At 54.9% G+C, this 17,721-nt stretch overlaps 1 protein-coding gene and 1 long non-coding RNA gene across 2 annotated transcripts; one reads left to right on the forward strand and one right to left on the reverse strand.

Moving 5' to 3' along the window:
* Nucleotides 1-1,761: 1,761 nt before the first annotated feature.
* LOC130542064 (uncharacterized) lies at nucleotides 1,762-5,833 on the reverse strand. Its single transcript, XR_008956352.1, has 3 exons — nucleotides 4,142-5,833; nucleotides 2,162-2,314; nucleotides 1,762-2,024 (listed from the first exon to the last, which is right to left on the reverse strand). It is a non-coding gene; the product is annotated as an uncharacterized LOC130542064 (long non-coding RNA).
* Nucleotides 5,834-6,121: 288 nt separating this feature from the next.
* Nucleotides 6,122-17,416, forward strand: INSIG1 (insulin induced gene 1). The gene is made up of 6 exons (XM_026479210.4): nucleotides 6,122-6,229; nucleotides 6,784-7,212; nucleotides 9,463-9,587; nucleotides 10,796-10,962; nucleotides 11,312-11,411; nucleotides 15,499-17,416. Exons 2-6 carry the CDS (start codon nucleotides 6,810-6,812, stop codon nucleotides 15,526-15,528), a joined length of 825 nt encoding a protein of 274 aa, XP_026334995.1. The 5' UTR covers nucleotides 6,122-6,229; nucleotides 6,784-6,809; the 3' UTR covers nucleotides 15,529-17,416.
* The last annotated feature ends 305 nt before the right edge of the window (nucleotides 17,417-17,721 follow it).

Genomic DNA, 17,721 nt, shown 5'->3' on the forward strand with positions numbered 1-17,721 from the left:
CCTCAGGGAATTACTCACACGTCCTTCCCCTTTATCAGTCTCTCTACTGGAATCTGTCATCAGCATTTAAATTGGCTCACATCTTCCTCATTTGTAAAACAGAAGAAAACTCCTCTGCCCTACTGTCTACGGCTAGCTGCCTCACTTCCCGTCTCCACCTCGCCCCAGGGGCCCCACAGACACCACCTCACTGCACACTTGCAGAGGGAGTCAGGAGTGGGTGTTTGTCTTTGCCACTTCCCACCCTCCTTCCCCAGCACAAGCACGCTTCCCGGCACTTTTTGTGCTCTTATCTTCTTCCTATCCTCTGGGCTTTGCAGCCTCTTCTCCTCCTCTTTATTCACAGGTCTGTGGGAGGCTCACAGGTTTCTCATCCCTGCCTTGGCCCACCCTCCAGTGGCTTCGGCCGCCATTTGCAATGGTCACTGACGGAGGCACCAACAACCCTCCACATCTGTGGGTTGGCCTGGAAGGGAAGGACAAATTCTTCTCTATCTTTCAAGGTCTCCCTGCTGGACTAAGAATTAAATTTATGGGAGACAATTGACAGGAGAGAAAACCAAAGTTTTATTATGTGCTCACAGTGGCCCAATAATGAAATTGAGACCTAAAGATATGACCAACTCAGGCAGTTTTTATACTTTTTTAGACAAAGAGACAATACGTCTGTGAGGAATTGACAGGAGAAAGAAGACTTTACTCTGGGAGCTTCAATTCGTAAGGAATTCTAAACAGAACTGGGGCTATGGCAGTAAATGAGTAAGAAGTAACAAGGCTTTGCTTCAACAGCCTTCTTGTCCCTAAGTCTCCCATCTCTGGTCATCAGGGTGTCTCCTTACCTCCTGGTCCCGGGAGGGAACTTTCACGTGGGAGATCTGTTTCCTGCTTTTAGGGGACAGAGGAGGGTCTGAGTGTCCTTCTGCCCACGTTGCCTCTTCAGTAACTTTTATTTTAAATAATCACTATGCCAAAGTGGCACCCTTGGGGACAGCCCTTGGCCCTGCGGTCTCTTGGCTAATCATGTCTCTTGTTTTCCCTTTCGAGTGATGGAAGGAAAATCTGACCTAACCAGACCGACAGACGCAGTCTGGGCTCTTCCGGCCACGCCGGCTATGGAATCTGCTGTCTTCAGCGGCATGGAGGGGCGAATATCAGAACAAGGAGAGCAGAGGGGTTAACAACCACAGGGCAAACCTGGACCCACTGGAGACAGGAGCAGAGAGCTGACCAATACACGTCTTTCCCCCAAAGGACTGTTGCATCTGCAAAGTGGACGATGTCTGAGCGACCAGGCGCTGGACGTGTCTCGCCCGCCGCGGCAGCCGGCTCAGTACGGCACTACCTTGTATCTGCTCGTCCTCCTTTGCTGCCTACTCGCCTCTTCCCTCACTCTCATTGGGATGACACTGGCCAATAAAGTCTCAGCAAGGAAGTCAAGAGGCTCCTCGGCCTACAGAACACCGTCTCGCTACCTGACCGCCTCGTGGCCATGAGGACGGTGCGGATCGTCAAGTGCAGGAGGAACAGGTGTGGACAAGGATGTGCGGAAGTCAGAATCCTCACCCCCTCTGGCGGGGATGTGCAGCGGGCAGCGGCTTCAGAGAAGCACCAGTCGCAGCACCGCGCGCCGGCAGCCCGGCCGGGAGAAGTGAAACACGCTCCCACAGAGACACGCACCGATGTGCACGGAAGCATCGATCCTCCGAGCCCCATTATCCATCAGTTGGTGAATGGGTAATACAATGTGCATTTCCGTATAATGGGGTATTTATTCAGCCATAAAAAGTAAGCAGTGCACATGATACAACACAGGTGAACCTTAAATATTGTGCTAAGTGAAGCAACCAGTGAGCCTGGGTGGCCCAGTCGGTGAAGCGTCTGCCTTCGGCTCAGGTCAGGATCCTGGAGTTCCAGGATGGGGCCCCGCATCGGGCTCCCTGCTCACTGGGGAGTCTGCGTCTCCCTCTGCCCCTCACCTCACTCACGCTCTCTCGCGCTCTCTCTCTCAAATAAATAAATAAAATCTTAAAAGAGGAAAGAAAGAAACCAAAGAACACATATTATATAATACCATTCATATAAACCTCCAGAACAGGAAAACCTAGAGACAGAAAGTAGATTGCAGGCTGCCCCCTGGGATTATGGGTTTTTTAAAACATACTTCTGGGGTGCTGGGTGGCTGAGTCAGTTGTGCCTCTGACTCTTGATTTCAGCTCAGGTCCTGATCTCAGGGTCATGTTGGGCTCCACGTCGGGCTCCCTGCTCAGTGGGGAGTCTGCCTGTCCCTCTCCCTCTGTTCCTCCTCTCTCTCTCTCTAAAATAAATAAATAAAATCTTTAAATAAAAAAATAATAAAAATATATTCTTTCATATTTTCTGAATGTTTAACAGTGAGGATGTGATATTTTTCTTTTAAAAATAACATACTTAGCCATCTACCCTATTCTTTTTTTTTTTTTTTTAAGATTTTTTTTTTATTTATTTATGTGACAGAGAGACAGCCAGCGAGAGAGGGAACACAGCAGGGGGAGTGGGAGAGGAAGAAGCAGGCTCATAGCGGAAGAGCCTGATGTGGGACTCGATCCCGGATCGCCAGGATCACGCCCTGAGCCGAAGGCAGACGCTTTTAACGACTGCGCTACCCAGGCGCCCCCATCTACCCTATTCTAAAAGCAATATTTATTATAAGTGATTATTAATGTTTAAAAAAAAAAAGCTGGAATACAGAGTGCGGGAAGTAGATTGCTCACTGCATGACCTCGCAAAGATCTTTGACACCCCGCCCTTCCCTTCACGCCCTGAGTCTTCTGTGTCCAGAGGACTGACAGAGGTCTTGTGTCCCGAGTTAGTGATTTGAGGAGACAGTATGGTGCTGCGTCTAGTCCATAAGCAATAGTAAGTTTTCCTTGCATGATGGCACACCTACAATGATTAACATAGAGTGATGTAATTAAGAACGGAATGGTGCTCTCGCGAACACATTTCCCTAAATACTTAACTCAGAGTCAGTGACTGGGGCTGGGGAGAACAGATCGCACCATGCTCAACAGAGAGCCCTCACGTGTTAGAGAAACTACCGCAAGAAAAACAAAATATTTGAATATGATTTCTGGAGCCAAGCCCGTGGTTTGCAAGACCGTACATCACGTCCACCATTGCCGTTCCCCTGCACTAACTGCATGCGTGGGACCAGACTCTACCGGCACTGGGGCAAACCACAGACCCTGGGGGTGCAGGGACAAACCCTACCAACACTGAGGCCACACCGATGGCCCTCAGCAGGAACCCAACAGGACACAGCCCCCCGGCAGCCCTGCCAAATTCCCACAGGTCTCCCGGGCCTCGGGGTGGCTCCAGGAGGCTTCTGATTCACAACGTCCCCGTACGGATGTGGCGGAGTGCAGAGTCAGGGGCTGGGCTGTGTGGACAGCAGCTCGGTGGGGACAAAAAGTAGCCACCTGAACAGACCTTAACACACTAATAAGCTCATGCAATGGGGAGTCCCTTTCCACACAGGAGACAGACAACAGAGGAACCCATAAAACATTTTCATAAGGGGCGCCTGGGGGGCCCAGTTGGTTAAGCCTCTGACTCTCGGTTTCAGTTCAGGTCATGATCTCAGGGTCGTGAGATCGAGCGCCACATGGGGCTCTGTGCTGAGTGTGGAGTCTGCTGAGATTCTCTCTCTCCCTCACCCCCCAATTGCACACTCTTTCCCTCTCTCTCTGAAATAAATAAGTAAATCTTAAAAAAAAATGTCTTCATAAGGTTTGTACTGGTACATAAGGGGGTTGCAACTGAGTGGGACACTGGGATAGTCCGCGTGGCCAGACAGAATGGCAAGAGAAAAAACAGAAAGAGAACCCAGGACCTCTGAGATCCCAGGAGACAGACTGATTTCAGGGCTGTAAGAAATCCACAGGCAAGTGAACAGCTGTGGCCTCCGCTTACTGGGCGTTATATACTTGAATGAACTGGGTTTTGAAAGCTGGTGAGAAGCTCCCTGCGTCTACGGGGGTTTCCTAATTGAGTCCATGATATGCCTGCATTTCAGGGCCAAGACTGTGATGTAGATTCGCGTCCACGAGGTTCACATCTTCACTGATGGCAGTGCTTCCCAGGGCGTGCGTACGACACTTACTTGAAGCTGACGGCAGGGCAGGGGAGAGGCGGCACGGGCTCCTGACGGCTGATCAAGCAACCCCTCCCTCTACAGCATCCCTTGGATAGGTGGGCCGCCATCGATCCAAGCGATTTCCTGTTGGTGAACAGGGGGTCAGCCTTTAATTTTTTTGCTTTTACAAAGTTCCGGTGTTACTGCAACAGTCTGCACTTGCACAAGGTGCGCGGAGAAAATGGCCAAGACCCAGAAGACAACATGCCATGAAGTCAAGAGTGCTTTGAACCTCTAGGAACAAAGTTGATAGTGGTGACTGGGGCTTAGAGCGGAATATACAGAGAGAGCGTGAAAGCCTGCTTCTGCCCTTCCCGCAGAGAGAGGTGAAGATGGAACCCCTCTATTCAACCCGCCCCCACTTTGGGTCATGTTCAAGAAATGAAAACAAGTCACATTATGAGCAAATGCTATGTCTTGATTATGCATGAGGGTTTGAAAACAATTTTGTCCTAACCCATTATGATGACACTTTTTAAAAACACATGCTGTCATAGAAGTAGAAAAGATGAGGTTAAACTCACACCAGGTTTGGCACGACGGACTGGATATAGGGTATCTACACCGTAACCAGGCCGTGTCTGGCCTTTAAGTTAGCAGAGGCAGAAAACCCATTACTGACGCTGGGGCAATAGTAACAAGCTAACGAATGACAAGCATCTTCACGCAGCGCTTCTCAAAACTTTCCTAATGAAACACCCCTTAAATCCTGAAGTGTGAACATAGCCACTGTAAGCATTACTTTTCCCTGAAGTTTCCCGTTTTATCTTTATAAATCATGTGAATCCTCCCTCTGCCACCCCCCCACCAAAAAAAGGAACTTTGAGAAATAATGGCTATCTCAAGAGGATGTTTCTGTTTTTTTAAAGCTTCTGGCATAGAGCGCAGACCCTGATATTGAAGATGCCTCACAGAATGGAATTTCACGCTCCCTCAGCCCCAGGGTCTCTTGGCCACCAGGGGATTGGCTCTTAAGGCACAGCTTCCTCCAGTCTCTGTTCACCCGCAGACCCTACAGAAGACCAGACTCTTCCTGCTGCCATTGAGGAACCTCTAAACTAGAATGCGCTTGCTCAACAGGACATGGAGTTTTGACTAGAGTGGGGCATATGGTGTGACACATGTGGCAACCAGGATATAAGCACATTACCATCAACGAGATAGGGATCAACTTTTTGAGAGTAAAGTTTAATGAGTTTACATTTTGTGTTTTTCTTGAGTAGTTGTGATGGTTTGCTTTCCGTACGTAAGGGAAGACAGGGTCAAAGTGTTAGAAATTATTGTATGAATGAAATTTGCATCATCTGCATTTTCATAAAAGACTTCCTGTCCAAGAAAGGTTTTTGGACCCCTCTGCACCTCCGGGAAACACACACACACACACACACACACACACACACACACCCCAAACAGCTCCAATCTCCACGCCCTCGCTACGTGCCAGGCATCAATCAACACGCGGTAAATGAGCAGGTGTGGTGACCATCAGGCGCCTCAGAAGCGGGCCATAGACTAGAGGTCGGGGCACCGTCAGGTGACGCGGCAGGTGCAGCGCGATCACCTGTTGACCGCCCGGTGGAGGGGGCCAGGTTGGCAGAGGAGGCTCATCCGTGCGTCACGTTCGGGCGAGGACCTGGGGCCCAGGTCGTCCGACCGAGAGACGCCACCCACCCGCTCCCGCCAGCCCCACTCTCCCCCCCCAGGCCCACCCGGCCGGTCCCCGAAGCCCCTCCGGCCGTCCGCCCGGCGGCCGTCCGCGCTCCCGAGCCAGCGCCGGGCGCGAGGCGGCGGTGGCGTGTGCTGACGTCATATGGGCCGCCCGTCCCGGATTGGCCACGGCCGCCTCACCAGACCGCGAGCGGACGGGCGCGCGGGCGGGGCGGGGCGCGCAGAGGCCACGCCCCAAGCGCGGACCTGGGAGGGTCACGTGACCCGGGCCCCCGCCGCCCGCCTTAAAAGCTGCAACGCGCGCCCCGCGCCACGGGCCCAACTCCAGGCGGTCCGGGCCTTGACCTCCTTTTTCGGTGAGCCCGCGCGCGGGCGCCCCTCGGACAGGTACGCGGGGCGCGTTGGCGGCTCCGAGGTGGGCGCGGGCCGGGGCCGAGCTCGAGTCGAGAGACTGGGCGGGGGCGTGGGTGGGGAGGTCCGGGCGCCCCCCCCCACCCCCCGGGAGCGGGACGGACCCCAGCCCGTCCCCGGGGCGGGGCTGCATCCCTGACCCCGGTGGGCCGGCTCAGCGCCCCTTCCGTGCGGGGCCCCTGGTAACTTGCGCTGCGCGCGGACGAGGTGTGGGAAACTTTGGGACTGGACGGGCCAGCACTAGAGGTGCGTGCGGACGGCACTCGCGGGCCCGCTCCCGTGCGGGGCAGCGAGCCGGCGCGCCGTACACCCGGCCGCAGCCGCCCCCAGCCCATGCGCCGCCCAGGTGGGCCCTCCCCGTGGGACCTGCGGCGCGGGCCGCGCAGTCTGCGGGCGCCCCAGGGGCCCGGGCTTTCCCGGACGAGCCGCGGTGAGTGGGCATCGCCGTCGGTCCGACGGCCGCCCCGGACCCGCACGCCCCCAGCCAGCGAACTTGACCGGGCCCCGCCCCTCGCGCCCTCTCCCTGCAGGAGCGCGGGCCCGCCTCCGGTGACCGATGCCCAGGCTGGACGACCACTGCTGGAGCTGTTCCTGTGCCCAGGGCGCCAGGCACCGAGGCCTCCCGGGAGCCGGGGCTGGAGGGCTGGCGGCCAAAGTGGGAGACATGCTGAGCCCCGCCGCCCTGGCGGCCCGCCGCGGCCCGGACCCCGACCCCGCGCCCGCCCGCGGGTCTCACAGCCCCGGGGCGGGGGGTCGCGGCGCCGGCGGCGGCCCCCCCGGCAGTTGGCACCACCACCTGGTGCAGCGGAGCCTGGTGCTGTTCTCGGTGGGGGTCGTGCTGGCCCTGGTGCTCAACCTGCTGCAGGTGCAGCGGAACGTCACCCTGTTCCCCGAGGAGGTCATCGCCACCATCTTCTCGTCGGCCTGGTGGGTGCCGCCGTGCTGCGGGACTGCGGCCGGTGAGTGCAGCGGGGGCCCGCGCGGTGGGGGGGAGGGCCGCGGGGGTGCCGGGCGGGCCTCCCGCCGACCTGGCCCTGGGGCCGCTCGCAGAGCTCGCCGCGCCGCGGTACCCTGGCCGAGCCGGCCCAGGATTGGCGGCCGGCGAACTGGTGAGCGGCGCGGCCTCGCTGCCATTGGCCGGGCACTCGAACACGCTACCCGCCGGCCACCGAAAACAAACCGTCACGTGGGCCGGCCGGGCGGGGGCGGCGCACCGAGGGGACGCCCAGCTCGGTGCCGGGGTGCCGTGGCACTTGGCCGGAGCCCCTGTGGACTGGCTGTGGACGGGTGCGCTGACCTCTTGTGGACTTGCTCTGTTACCTGGCTGCTTTAATGACAATGTGTGGTTGATCTCAGCCCGGAAGACCACTTAGCGCCTGTAGTGGACCAGCGTTCGTTGATCAGCACGCTGTGTCAGGTGTTTCCTGCAGCCCCCACTGTACCAGCTGTGGGAGTACAGAGAGGGCAGTCTGGCCTCTGCCCTCAGCGTGCCACGGTCCGCTGGGCAGAGCACAGGGCTCTCTAAGTGGGACCTGGTCGGGGCAGGTGTGCCCTGCTCTTGGCTGCATAGCCAGCGTTTATGGACTGCTTGCTTTGTGTTTGATGTGCTTTGCTTTGTTCACTCCTTACAGAAGCGCTCTGTGATGACTCCATTTCACAGGCGTGGAAACTGAGCCGCAGACACCCTAAGTATCCCTGTCTAAGGGGACACAGTAAATGGCAGGGCCACTGAGCATCACCCTGCAAACTGCCTCCCTAGAGCCTGGGTGTGTCCCCTGCGCTGTGGAGACACATCCCGTTGGCAGCAGACTCTCTGAGCACAGCTGGATGGCACAGGGCTCGGAGTGGAGCACTGTGTTCCAGCCAGTGGGGCGATACTGTCCTTACTCAGTGGGGAGACTGCTTCCATCTCTGTTCTTAGGAAGATAGGATCCTGCTTGGCCTTTCTAAACCCTTTAAGCATATGGCTATGCTCTTAAAAATGCTTTTTGAGATTTTTACCTAGATGCAGATCCCATTTTTTATGCACGTATGATCCAGTAGTTCTTTCTTGGAATCAAAAATCTGATCTTAAAAATGAAATGTTTTAGGTTAGGCTTTATTTGTAATTGAAGCTTCAAGGGATTCTAGGACTATCTGAAACAGTTTCTCATACCTCCCTTTTAAAACGAATTATCAGATAAGCATATGGCAAAATCCCATAGTACATTTGTACGTCTTTAGCCTTTAACTGTAGAAGGTAAGATTAAGTTAGAGCAAAATAAGTTACAGAATTGTTTGGGTTCCAGGTTTCAAAAACTCTAAAATTAGAACTTGATAAAATGTAATACAAAATTGAAACTGAAACTCTCCCATTGAATGTTTTGCCGGCACTGTGTCTCTTGTTTCTCTGTTTAGGAACCTGAAATCGTTCCCTCGTTCATAGGACACCAGGTGGAACTGCCCCGTGGCTTTCAAGCCTCTGCACTTGGATGGCTTAAGTGCTGAGCCTTGTGTCCCACAGTCGGTCCCAGGCGCCTGGATCCCCACCAGCCACCGTGGGCCCTGTTCCTGCCTTTACTTTGTCCCATAGTCGGTCCCAGGGGCCTGGATCCCCACCAGCCACTGTGGGCCCTGCTCCTGTCTTCACTTAGACCATTTTACTTCTGTCCTGGAATGCCACATTTCCCCCTGTCTAAATTCTCTTTGTCCTCATGCTTTAAAATTCTGTGCCTGTGAAAATTCCCTAACTCTTCCAGACCACAGTAAGCTCTTCCTACTCCGCCTTCTAGTTACATAACCCTCGTCATTTTACACATGAGGGAACAAACATGAGGATCCAGGTCCCATCAGAGCCCGCGGGGAGCAGGGGCCTGGTTTTCTGAGTCTGCTCCCAGGCTGTTCCCGCAGGTCAGGACCTGGGCTCAGGGGAGGCTCCGCACGGCTGACTTGTCATAGCATATTATATGGCTAATTAACCCCCTGCCTGATGTAAGTCTGTGCTTAATTAAACTGAAGAAGAGCAATTTTATTTTAAATTTCTCAAAACAGTGTGATCCTTTTGTTTGTACTCAAGGAAAACGAAAATACAAAATTAGTCTTAAAATGCTGTATTCTAGCAGGAACATTTTCTAGGAAAAGAACTGATTTGAATAATATGTTAACAATTGCCCCACAGAAGTCCTGTCCTTGTAAGCCGGCGTATTCTAATACTGCGTTGTTTTTCACAGCTGTTGTGGGCTTGCTGTACCCCTGCATCGACAGCCGCCTCGGGGAGCCGCACAAGTTTAAGCGGGAGTGGGCCAGCGTGATGCGCTGTGTGGCCGTGTTCGTCGGCATCAACCACGCCAGCGCCGTATCCTCCGGGGGACGCGCCGGGCCCAGAGCATTTCCTTAGCTTGTGTGGAAACAGTTTGGTCTTTTTAATGAGTATATGTTATTTCCTAGGTTAGTCGAATGGTCTCCTTCTACCTCTTTTGTTTTAAAGCATATTGCTTGGTTTCTACTTAGCAAGAGTTTCCGAAATAGTTCGGGAAACTGTTAAAATAATCACAGAAGCAGAGAGACTTTCTCTGTTGTGTGATAGTATCTTCCGGTTCCTTGGCGTGGGTGTTGTAAATTCCCTTTCACGCTTCCACCTTATATTCGTCCATCGTGAAGACCTGGTTTCTGTGGCCCAGGGAGAAGTGACTGCGGAGCCCTGTTCCTGGGGCCGCTGCTTCTAGAGGTTAAGAAACCGGTCTCCGCTTCTCTGCCCTGTCCCTGGCTGTGACCGCCGAGTTTCGGGGCCAGGCACAGGCGGTGTCCTCTGGAGTAGGCTTTGTCCCTCGCCCTCCCAAGCCCTCGGGCGGAATGCATCGCACAGGCTCTGTTAAGTGTCTGTACGTTAGTGCCTCTGTCGGGAAGACCGGCCACAGTGTCCCAGGTCTCAAGAGACTTAGGGTTTCTTCAGCACAGCTGGATTCTCTTTCAGAATCTTAGGGGAAGGTATCATTAGATACTGTTTTTTAAGTCTGCGCTACCTGTATTATAACGATAAGAGTGTCAAGACGGGATGTTACAAGCTACTTTAGCTCTGACAACATCGGTGTTTTCCCCAGCGGGTCGGTCATGTTGGGAGGAAAGGCTGTTGTGTGTCTTCACGGACTGGGAGTGTGTCATGTCGAATGACTGCTTGTGAGGTGTCTGGGGAGACACGGGGAGAGGAGCGTGTTTGCCCAGTTCACGTTACTAATAAAAACTAGAACTGGGACTGTAGGTGACTTACCAGCAGAATACGTTGTTTGCGGTCAAAATGCCAGCAGCTGCAGCTTTCAGAGCGTTTCCCTGGAGGGTCTGAGTGACCCAGGGGAGTCCTCCTGGTCGTGGCAGCCTCGTACCAGCGGATCCGTTCTGCAGCGGCCTGGGCGGGTGTTTTGGGGGGAGAATTAGGTGGTGCCTAGTAGGGGGACACACGTGTAGGATCTGGGATGTTCTGTTTGCTTGTTTGGTGGGTTTTTTTCCCTTTGGCTTGTTTTGCTTGTCTTAAAAATCACCGAATTTTCCTTAACCTTGCATCACCAGAAATTGGATTTTGCCAATAATGTCCAGCTCTCCTTGACGTTAGCAGCCCTGTCTTTGGGCCTCTGGTGGACCTTTGACCGTTCGAGAAGTGGCCTCGGGCTTGGGATCACCGTCGCCTTCCTGGCCACCGTGATCACTCAGCTGCTGGTGTACAATGGTGTCTACCAGTAAGTGCGCCTCAGACGTCGGCTCCGTCCCGAGCGGCTACTGCGCTGCTGTTAGAAACACCCACTCAGCCGAGATGTCACATTTGACTTACACATGCACGAGGTCGATGAGGCATGAGATTCTCAGAAATGCTGATGGTTGACTCACACGTTAACAGCGTCCCGTCCATAGCTTCCTGTCGGGCTGCGCAGCCGTGGCAGTGGCAGCATTCAGACACGACCGGCCCGCAGCCCGGGGCGGTCGCCGTGTGTCCCGTGTCGCCCCGCCGAAGGGGATCTCCCCCGAGGCTGGCCGAACTCGGGGAAGCTGGCGGCGCGGGCACCCTCTCCTCTTGCGCTCTCTCTGCAGGTACACATCCCCGGACTTCCTCTACATCCGCTCCTGGCTGCCGTGCATCTTCTTCTCAGGAGGCGTCACCGTGGGCAACATAGGACGGCAGCTGGCGATGGTACGTGGGGCCGCGGGCTGCTCCCGGCGCTGGCCTCCTAGGAGGGCTTCATGCAGTCACGGTCATGGGCGTCGGTCAGTGTCTACTGGAGACTAAAGAACAATTAGAAAAGTGTACATTAAAAAAAAATACGTCATGATACCAGGGCAACTCTGCTGAATTATAAAGATTAGGGGGTTTGTAAGCGCACGCGATGAGCTAGGAGGCGGACTTGTTACTCGTGTAACAGGTGCGTTCAGTGGCTCTCCTGAGCTCTTGACTACCCTAGGGACTGGCCGAGTTCAGTCACCGGGATGGCTAACAGTTGATAACGAGGCCCCCGCCCTCCACACGGGGCGGGTGATGCCAGGGCAGCAGATGGCGCGGAGACCCTGTGCCCAGGTCCGGGCCTGGGGAGGCAAGCCCTGCCCTTCCTGGGACAGGTGCACCCGGCCGTCACGGGGTAGACGGACTCCCGCGGCTCAGAGCCGTTTCCTGAGAGCCGGGAAGGCAGAGGAAGTCAGGGATCGTTTTGGCAGTTCTGTTGTAGTAAACATTCACGTTCGAACACTTCAGTAAGAAAATTCAGTGTGGACATTTAACTGTTCTTTCGAGTCGACTTTAGGGCTTCAGTAAAATGACCTGAAGAGAATTGGAGTCAGGCGGGCCACTGATCAACTGTGGGGCTTTCTCAGAAGACTTATCTTGGTCTCTCAGGCTGTTTACAGAACAGGACATTGACTTGTGCCGGCTCATACTCAGCTTGTGGGAGCCGAATCTGAAGGCTGCTTGGCTGGTTCACAGAAATAGAAATATTTCAGAAAGAATGTGTAGCATGTCCACTGGTTCCGGAGTTCCTCTTCCGTCCCTCCCCCCACCCGTTACCGTTCTGTGGAGCCAGCGCCCAGACAGGAACTGGATGAAAATACGGTTTCTCGCAGCCCCGATGAGGGTCAGAGGACTTGGCTTTCTTGTATCCACTTGCAGCCTCACATGGGACACCCGTGCACTGGCTCCCTCCTGCCCAGCCCCCTGACCGGTGTTCCAGGTAGAACCGGGCAGGTCGACCATCCGTCCACCAGTGCTTGTTGCTGTCGGGCTTCTATTTCCGTAGAGAACTCCTAGTACGGTTTTCGGGGTACAATTGTCGTCAGCCAGGGTAACTCTTTGTAAAGTGAGCATTTGAGTGACGTTCAGCGCGTTGAATGAAGGTGGCGGTTCCGGCTGCAGGGCTGATGCTGTTCATTCACAGAGGTTTGACGCAGGTTCAGGAAGGAAGCGACTCTTCGGTAGAGACAGCTGCTGCCCACGGGCACGAGCAGTAAGCGTCTAGAAACGGAGTCATGCGAATCGTGCCTTCGAAAATACCGCGATGGTTGTGTCAGTGAATGATCTTTGCTGTGCCCCTTAGGTCGTTAGAGTGGAAATTCTAAAATTAAGTGAAAATTTAACCGATAGGTGTAAGTTTTCAGGATAAAACTAGCTGCAGAGCTTAATTCTTCCTGAAGCCTGCTCTCCCCTTTTAGTCTTTAAAAGTGGGGGGACTTAAGTAAGGATGTTCTTGTCATATCGTGAAACAAGAGCTGTGATAATCGCCTTCCCTCTCGTGTCATGAGAATGAGCGGACTTCTCAAGTCTCTGCACCCCGCCCCCCACGTGCCACTGTCTCCATCCACGGGAGTGCGGTCCTTCCCCCTGGGTCCCAGCTGCAGGCACGGTTAGCAGAGTCAGAGTGGGGGCTTCCTTCCTCTGGGCCAGTGGCCCTGCCCGCCGCTCCTGGCGGCTCCAGGGGGGGAGCAGCAAGGGTGGAGAACACAGGATGGTGAGCGTGAGTGGGTTGGTTGTGCTCCCTGCCGTGGCCGTGTTGGTGTTCCTGCGGGAGGAAGCTCCAAGGATGGAGCGCGGGGGAGCGTGGCTTCTGGCTTCGTTGCTTCGGGGAGTTAGGGCGCCCGGGTTCAAGCCCGCTCTGCCACACGGGTCCGTCTGACTTGGCGGCAGCACTTGCCCCTGCAGACAACACCGGCCTCACGTTGGGGGGGCTGGGAGACGGGATCTGGAACGGGGTAGAAGCGGCCACTTCTGGAAAGTAGAACTATGCGTGGGTTTTAGAGTTCGTTAGATTTTTCTAGGGACACGGAGGTCCCTGCGGACGGCCTTGACCCTGTCACACCCAAGAGCCCCACTTCGCTTCTGAGCGATGCCACCTGCCTGGGCACGACCCTGGTGTTAGGTTGTCGTCCTCCTGTCCTCCCCCCACGGCCCGAGAGTCTGTCCGGCTGGTCTCTGCCTTTTTGATTCTCTTGGCTTCCATCCCTGGACACGGATCTCGTGAGAGCGGCAGTCTTTCCTCCGTCCCCGCACGTCCATGCAGTTTGCAGTTGAAGCGAGCCGGCTGTCGCGCGTGTGCCCTGCCCGCGGTGGACAGTGCCTGCGGCCGCGCCACCCAACAGTGCGGGAAGCTGCAGTGGTGTCCCGCCTGCCGCTGGAATTGGGAGTGCAGGAAGTTGGTGTCAGACTCGTCAGGACCCGGGAATGAAGCACACGTTCCTGAGAAAGGTGTCCTGCCAGACTAGGTTTCTGCGGGGCCTGTTGTTTGGGGGGCTTCTTCCCCGGGGCAGCAGCCGCAGGGGCCCACAAGGGGTGGAGTGCCGCAGGGTGGGTGAGGGAGCCGGGCAGCACCGAGGCCGCACACCCTGACCGACCGGGAGAGTGCACCCTGTCGTGCTGTGTGTGATTTGGGGTCCCTGAGTTGTCAGCCTGAGCAGTGCTTTTGTGGTGGCTTGAAAGTTGACGCTGTGACATAAAGTCAGCTCTTCTGGAAACTTCTTCAGCAAGGAGACAACTGCCTTTAGAAAGGACAAGTTAAAGAGGTTTTCTAGGGAGAGAGTACGAGTACATAAGTTCTCCTCCTCAATTGTTTTTTTTCTTCAAAGAAAGGAAAAAAAAAAACCTCACAGGTGTCTTATTTGTAAAAACAGGTTTATTCCGCTCAAAATTCAAAAACTCATTTGGTCAGCAGCTCACCTGAGCGGGTGCAGAGGGAATGCGAGGGCAGCTTGTCTGGGCTGTGACACCCACCCGGCTGGCATACGGCCCCCGGCGGCCGCAGCCCTCCCTGGGACTGTGCCGGTGTCTGTGCGGGTGCCCTGGCGTCGCCGTGGGATCCCTCTGGCCCCAGGACATACTGCTCTCAGGCAGTGCACCCGGTGTCCTGTCCAACCCGGGCTGTGCATTAGCTCTTGTCAGTGGTCACTTGTGTCCCACGCAAACAGCAGACCTGACGTAGTCTACACCCGTGTTCTCTGAGTTTCCGTGTGTGCCTGAGCCACCCGCTCCTCCCCCGTGCTTCCAGACGTCTGTTTCCCTGGGCTAGGAATTAGCGCCCAGACCTCCCGGCGGCCCCCTCACCCCCACTGTGCCTCCCCCACATCTGCTGCACGGGACGGTCTCGTGCTTCTGTCGCTGACTGGCGGCGTTCGCCCAATGTCCAGCAGGGCGGGTGGCGGGCCCGGGGCGTTCCGGGAGGAAAGTGTTCATCGGAGGTCCTCCTGTGACCTCAGCAGAGGCCCTCGGTCTTTGGAGCTGCGGCTCCTCCAGTGAGACCTCCGCCCCGTGCTGGGAATCGCGGGGCAGCACCTGGAGAGCGGGGAGCACACTGGCTCCCGCAGGCTCTGCCGCAGTTGCCCTGAGGCTCAGATGACGGAGCTCCCTAGAGCCAGGCCCGTGTCAGCAGACTGCCCGGCGTCTGTAGAGGTCGGGGGCAGAAGCCCTCTTCCTTGGGAGCAGACCGATGGTGCCCCGAAGAGTGTGCTTGCCCGTCCACGGTGCACGAGCCTCCCTGTGCCACTGCCCGCACCCCTGCGCCCTCCCCACGGGAGCCAGGTTAGCCCTGTCTACACTCGCGCAGCGGCTTCGTGCCAGGGATCTCCATGCTGTGCTGGGCAGGACAGGTGGCTCCCAGCCCAGGGCAGTGAGGAGGTCACGGGGGGTGGCCTGTCTTCTGCCCCCGTGGCTCCCACACTTCCTGTCCCCACCGTCCCCTCCGTCATAGGAATTTGTCCTGCGCGTGCACGTGTGGTGCTAACGCTCTCACTCTCTTTCCACATAGGGGGTTCCTGAAAAGCCACATAGCGACTGAGTCTTCCAACCCACTGGAGAAGAGCAAGATTTGGGAAGAAAGTCTGCGACATTGGGTTGTGACGAAGATTATCTTTTTTCCTCAGTGATCCATTTAGATTGGGCTGACTGTACCAGTGACTCCCGGAAAAATAACTCACCTGTCTTAAAATAGCAAGTGGAGAAGAACGGCTTTTCTCGAAATGGTACCTTGCTTGATGTGTCCATGCCTGTGTCTGCTCTGGAGACGCGACCCCAGGCGGGCGTAGGCGTGCAGGCGGGCACGGCTTCCCGAGTATTCGATCTCATTTATGTTATTAAAAGCAAGTTGCCATATTTACAGCCTTGAACTAAAGCCTAATTACCAGCTGTTGGGTTTGTATCAGTGCCCACAGGGATAGCTCGATGGTGCTTAACAAAGGCGAAGTGTGGAAAAATAGGAATGATGTTTATCCAAAAGATTTTGTAAAAATAGGGTTGTGTAAAAAGAGAAGTGGCGGTGAGCACAGGGAGGCCGCGCCTGTGCGGCCGCAGTGCTGAGACGCTTCACGCTCACGGGCCACACGCGCGTGTATCGCGGTGCGCGGCCGTGCTCTCCTCCCTCCCGCGGAGTTTCACGCAGACAATCTACCGAGCGCAGTGAAGGCCGTAGTCCCACGCTGAGATTCTGGAACTCTCACCTCGGTACTTGAGAGGTTCGTCCAAATCCATGGTCCTCTGAGAGGGAGTCCCCGTGTCTTAGCCCGAGCCGTGTGCGGTTCTCCCGTCCTCCAGAACAGACCTGGCGATTCGGCCACAGCCCTATGGAATTTGCAATCTGTGATTGCCTTGTAAGCGAAGCGTGCACATGCCGCCACCTGGAACATTTGGTGTCTCTAAATACTCAAAGATACTGGTGAGCACAATGTATTCACTTAATGGCATAGACCATCCCAGACCCACTTTGCAAGGATTGGGTCTCAAACGTCAAGTGCAATGTATATGGAAACCAATCTGAGCCTTGTATTCTCTTAAATATTTATTTTTTTTTAACGTGTGAGAGGTTGAAGAGGGTTCTCCATCCATTTCAGTGCTGCATGGAGGCAGAATTCAGCAATAATTTCTTTCAGTTACGAAGTTACTGTCGTGCCCTCCGCTGAGCCCTGGTCTTTGAAATACTCCAGCTGTGGGTTTAGGAGACTTGTCAGTTTTACTTACAAATTCACCTTTTTGTACTTTGCAATTTACATGTTTTTGTTGGAAATTCTGTGCGAGTGACTTGTATGCGACTCCTTTTTGGCTAGAAACGGCGCGGGCCGGCCGGGGGTCGGAGGCCCTGGTGCCCGCGGCCGCAGACGTGCGCCCTCGGTCCGGTTCGCGCGATGACCTTGTTGCGGTGGTTTGGTTCTGTTCTGAGACAAGCGCGTTGGGTAAACTGTAGGTGACTGTAGCTGATCTGGTTAGCGGGGTCTTGCGTAAAAGACAACGGGGTCATTCCGAGCTTCGCACCGAGCCGCACACGCTTTCCGAAAGTGGAGGTGGGTGATCGGCTGTGTGAAGAGGTTTTTCAAGGAAGAGGTCAGCATTTTATGAAAAACCGGAAGTTATTAGGTGAAAGCAGTCATTGACTCTTTAAAATATACTTGATCATGTACAAACAGTAAGTATTTTTTTCTCTGAAACTGGAAGTAAATCTGTATCTGTTAGAAATAATGTAGCCAAAAAATGCGAATCGGAAGAATTTTCTGCCAATACCTTATAGCAAGTATATGAACCAAAGTGATTTGCGTTTGTAAAAATGTAAGATATTACGAACAAACTTTGCACTATGCCGGATACAAACATCTAGTGAGATCCACATTCATACTAAGTTTCCAGCACTGTGTTCTTTTTGCATTCGTTTTTTACTTTTATTAAAGGTTCAAAACCAACTGTTGTGTTCATGAGATTTCCTTTAAAGGGGTGGAGGGGACGGCGTCTGCCTGGGCCCGGCTCCGGCCTCTCCCAGGGGTGCTGTGCTCGGTCCTGGGGTGAGGGCCCCTCCTCCCCATCCTAGATAGCTGTCTCCATGCAGATAGAGCCCAGGAAAAGGGTGACCGCCGGCAGCCCTCTCCCTCACCACAGAGACTCGAAGTCCTGCTGGAGGGGAATCCAGGGTGTCTCCGGCACAGCCAAGCCCATCCAAGTCCGGATTTGAGAGGAAGTCTGGGAACAGGGTGCCTCGTGGACCCTCGGT

The sequence above is a fragment of the Ursus arctos genome, unplaced genomic scaffold (genome assembly GCF_023065955.2).
Source record: "Ursus arctos isolate Adak ecotype North America unplaced genomic scaffold, UrsArc2.0 scaffold_3, whole genome shotgun sequence".
NCBI classification, from domain to species: Eukaryota; Metazoa; Chordata; class Mammalia; order Carnivora; family Ursidae; genus Ursus; species Ursus arctos.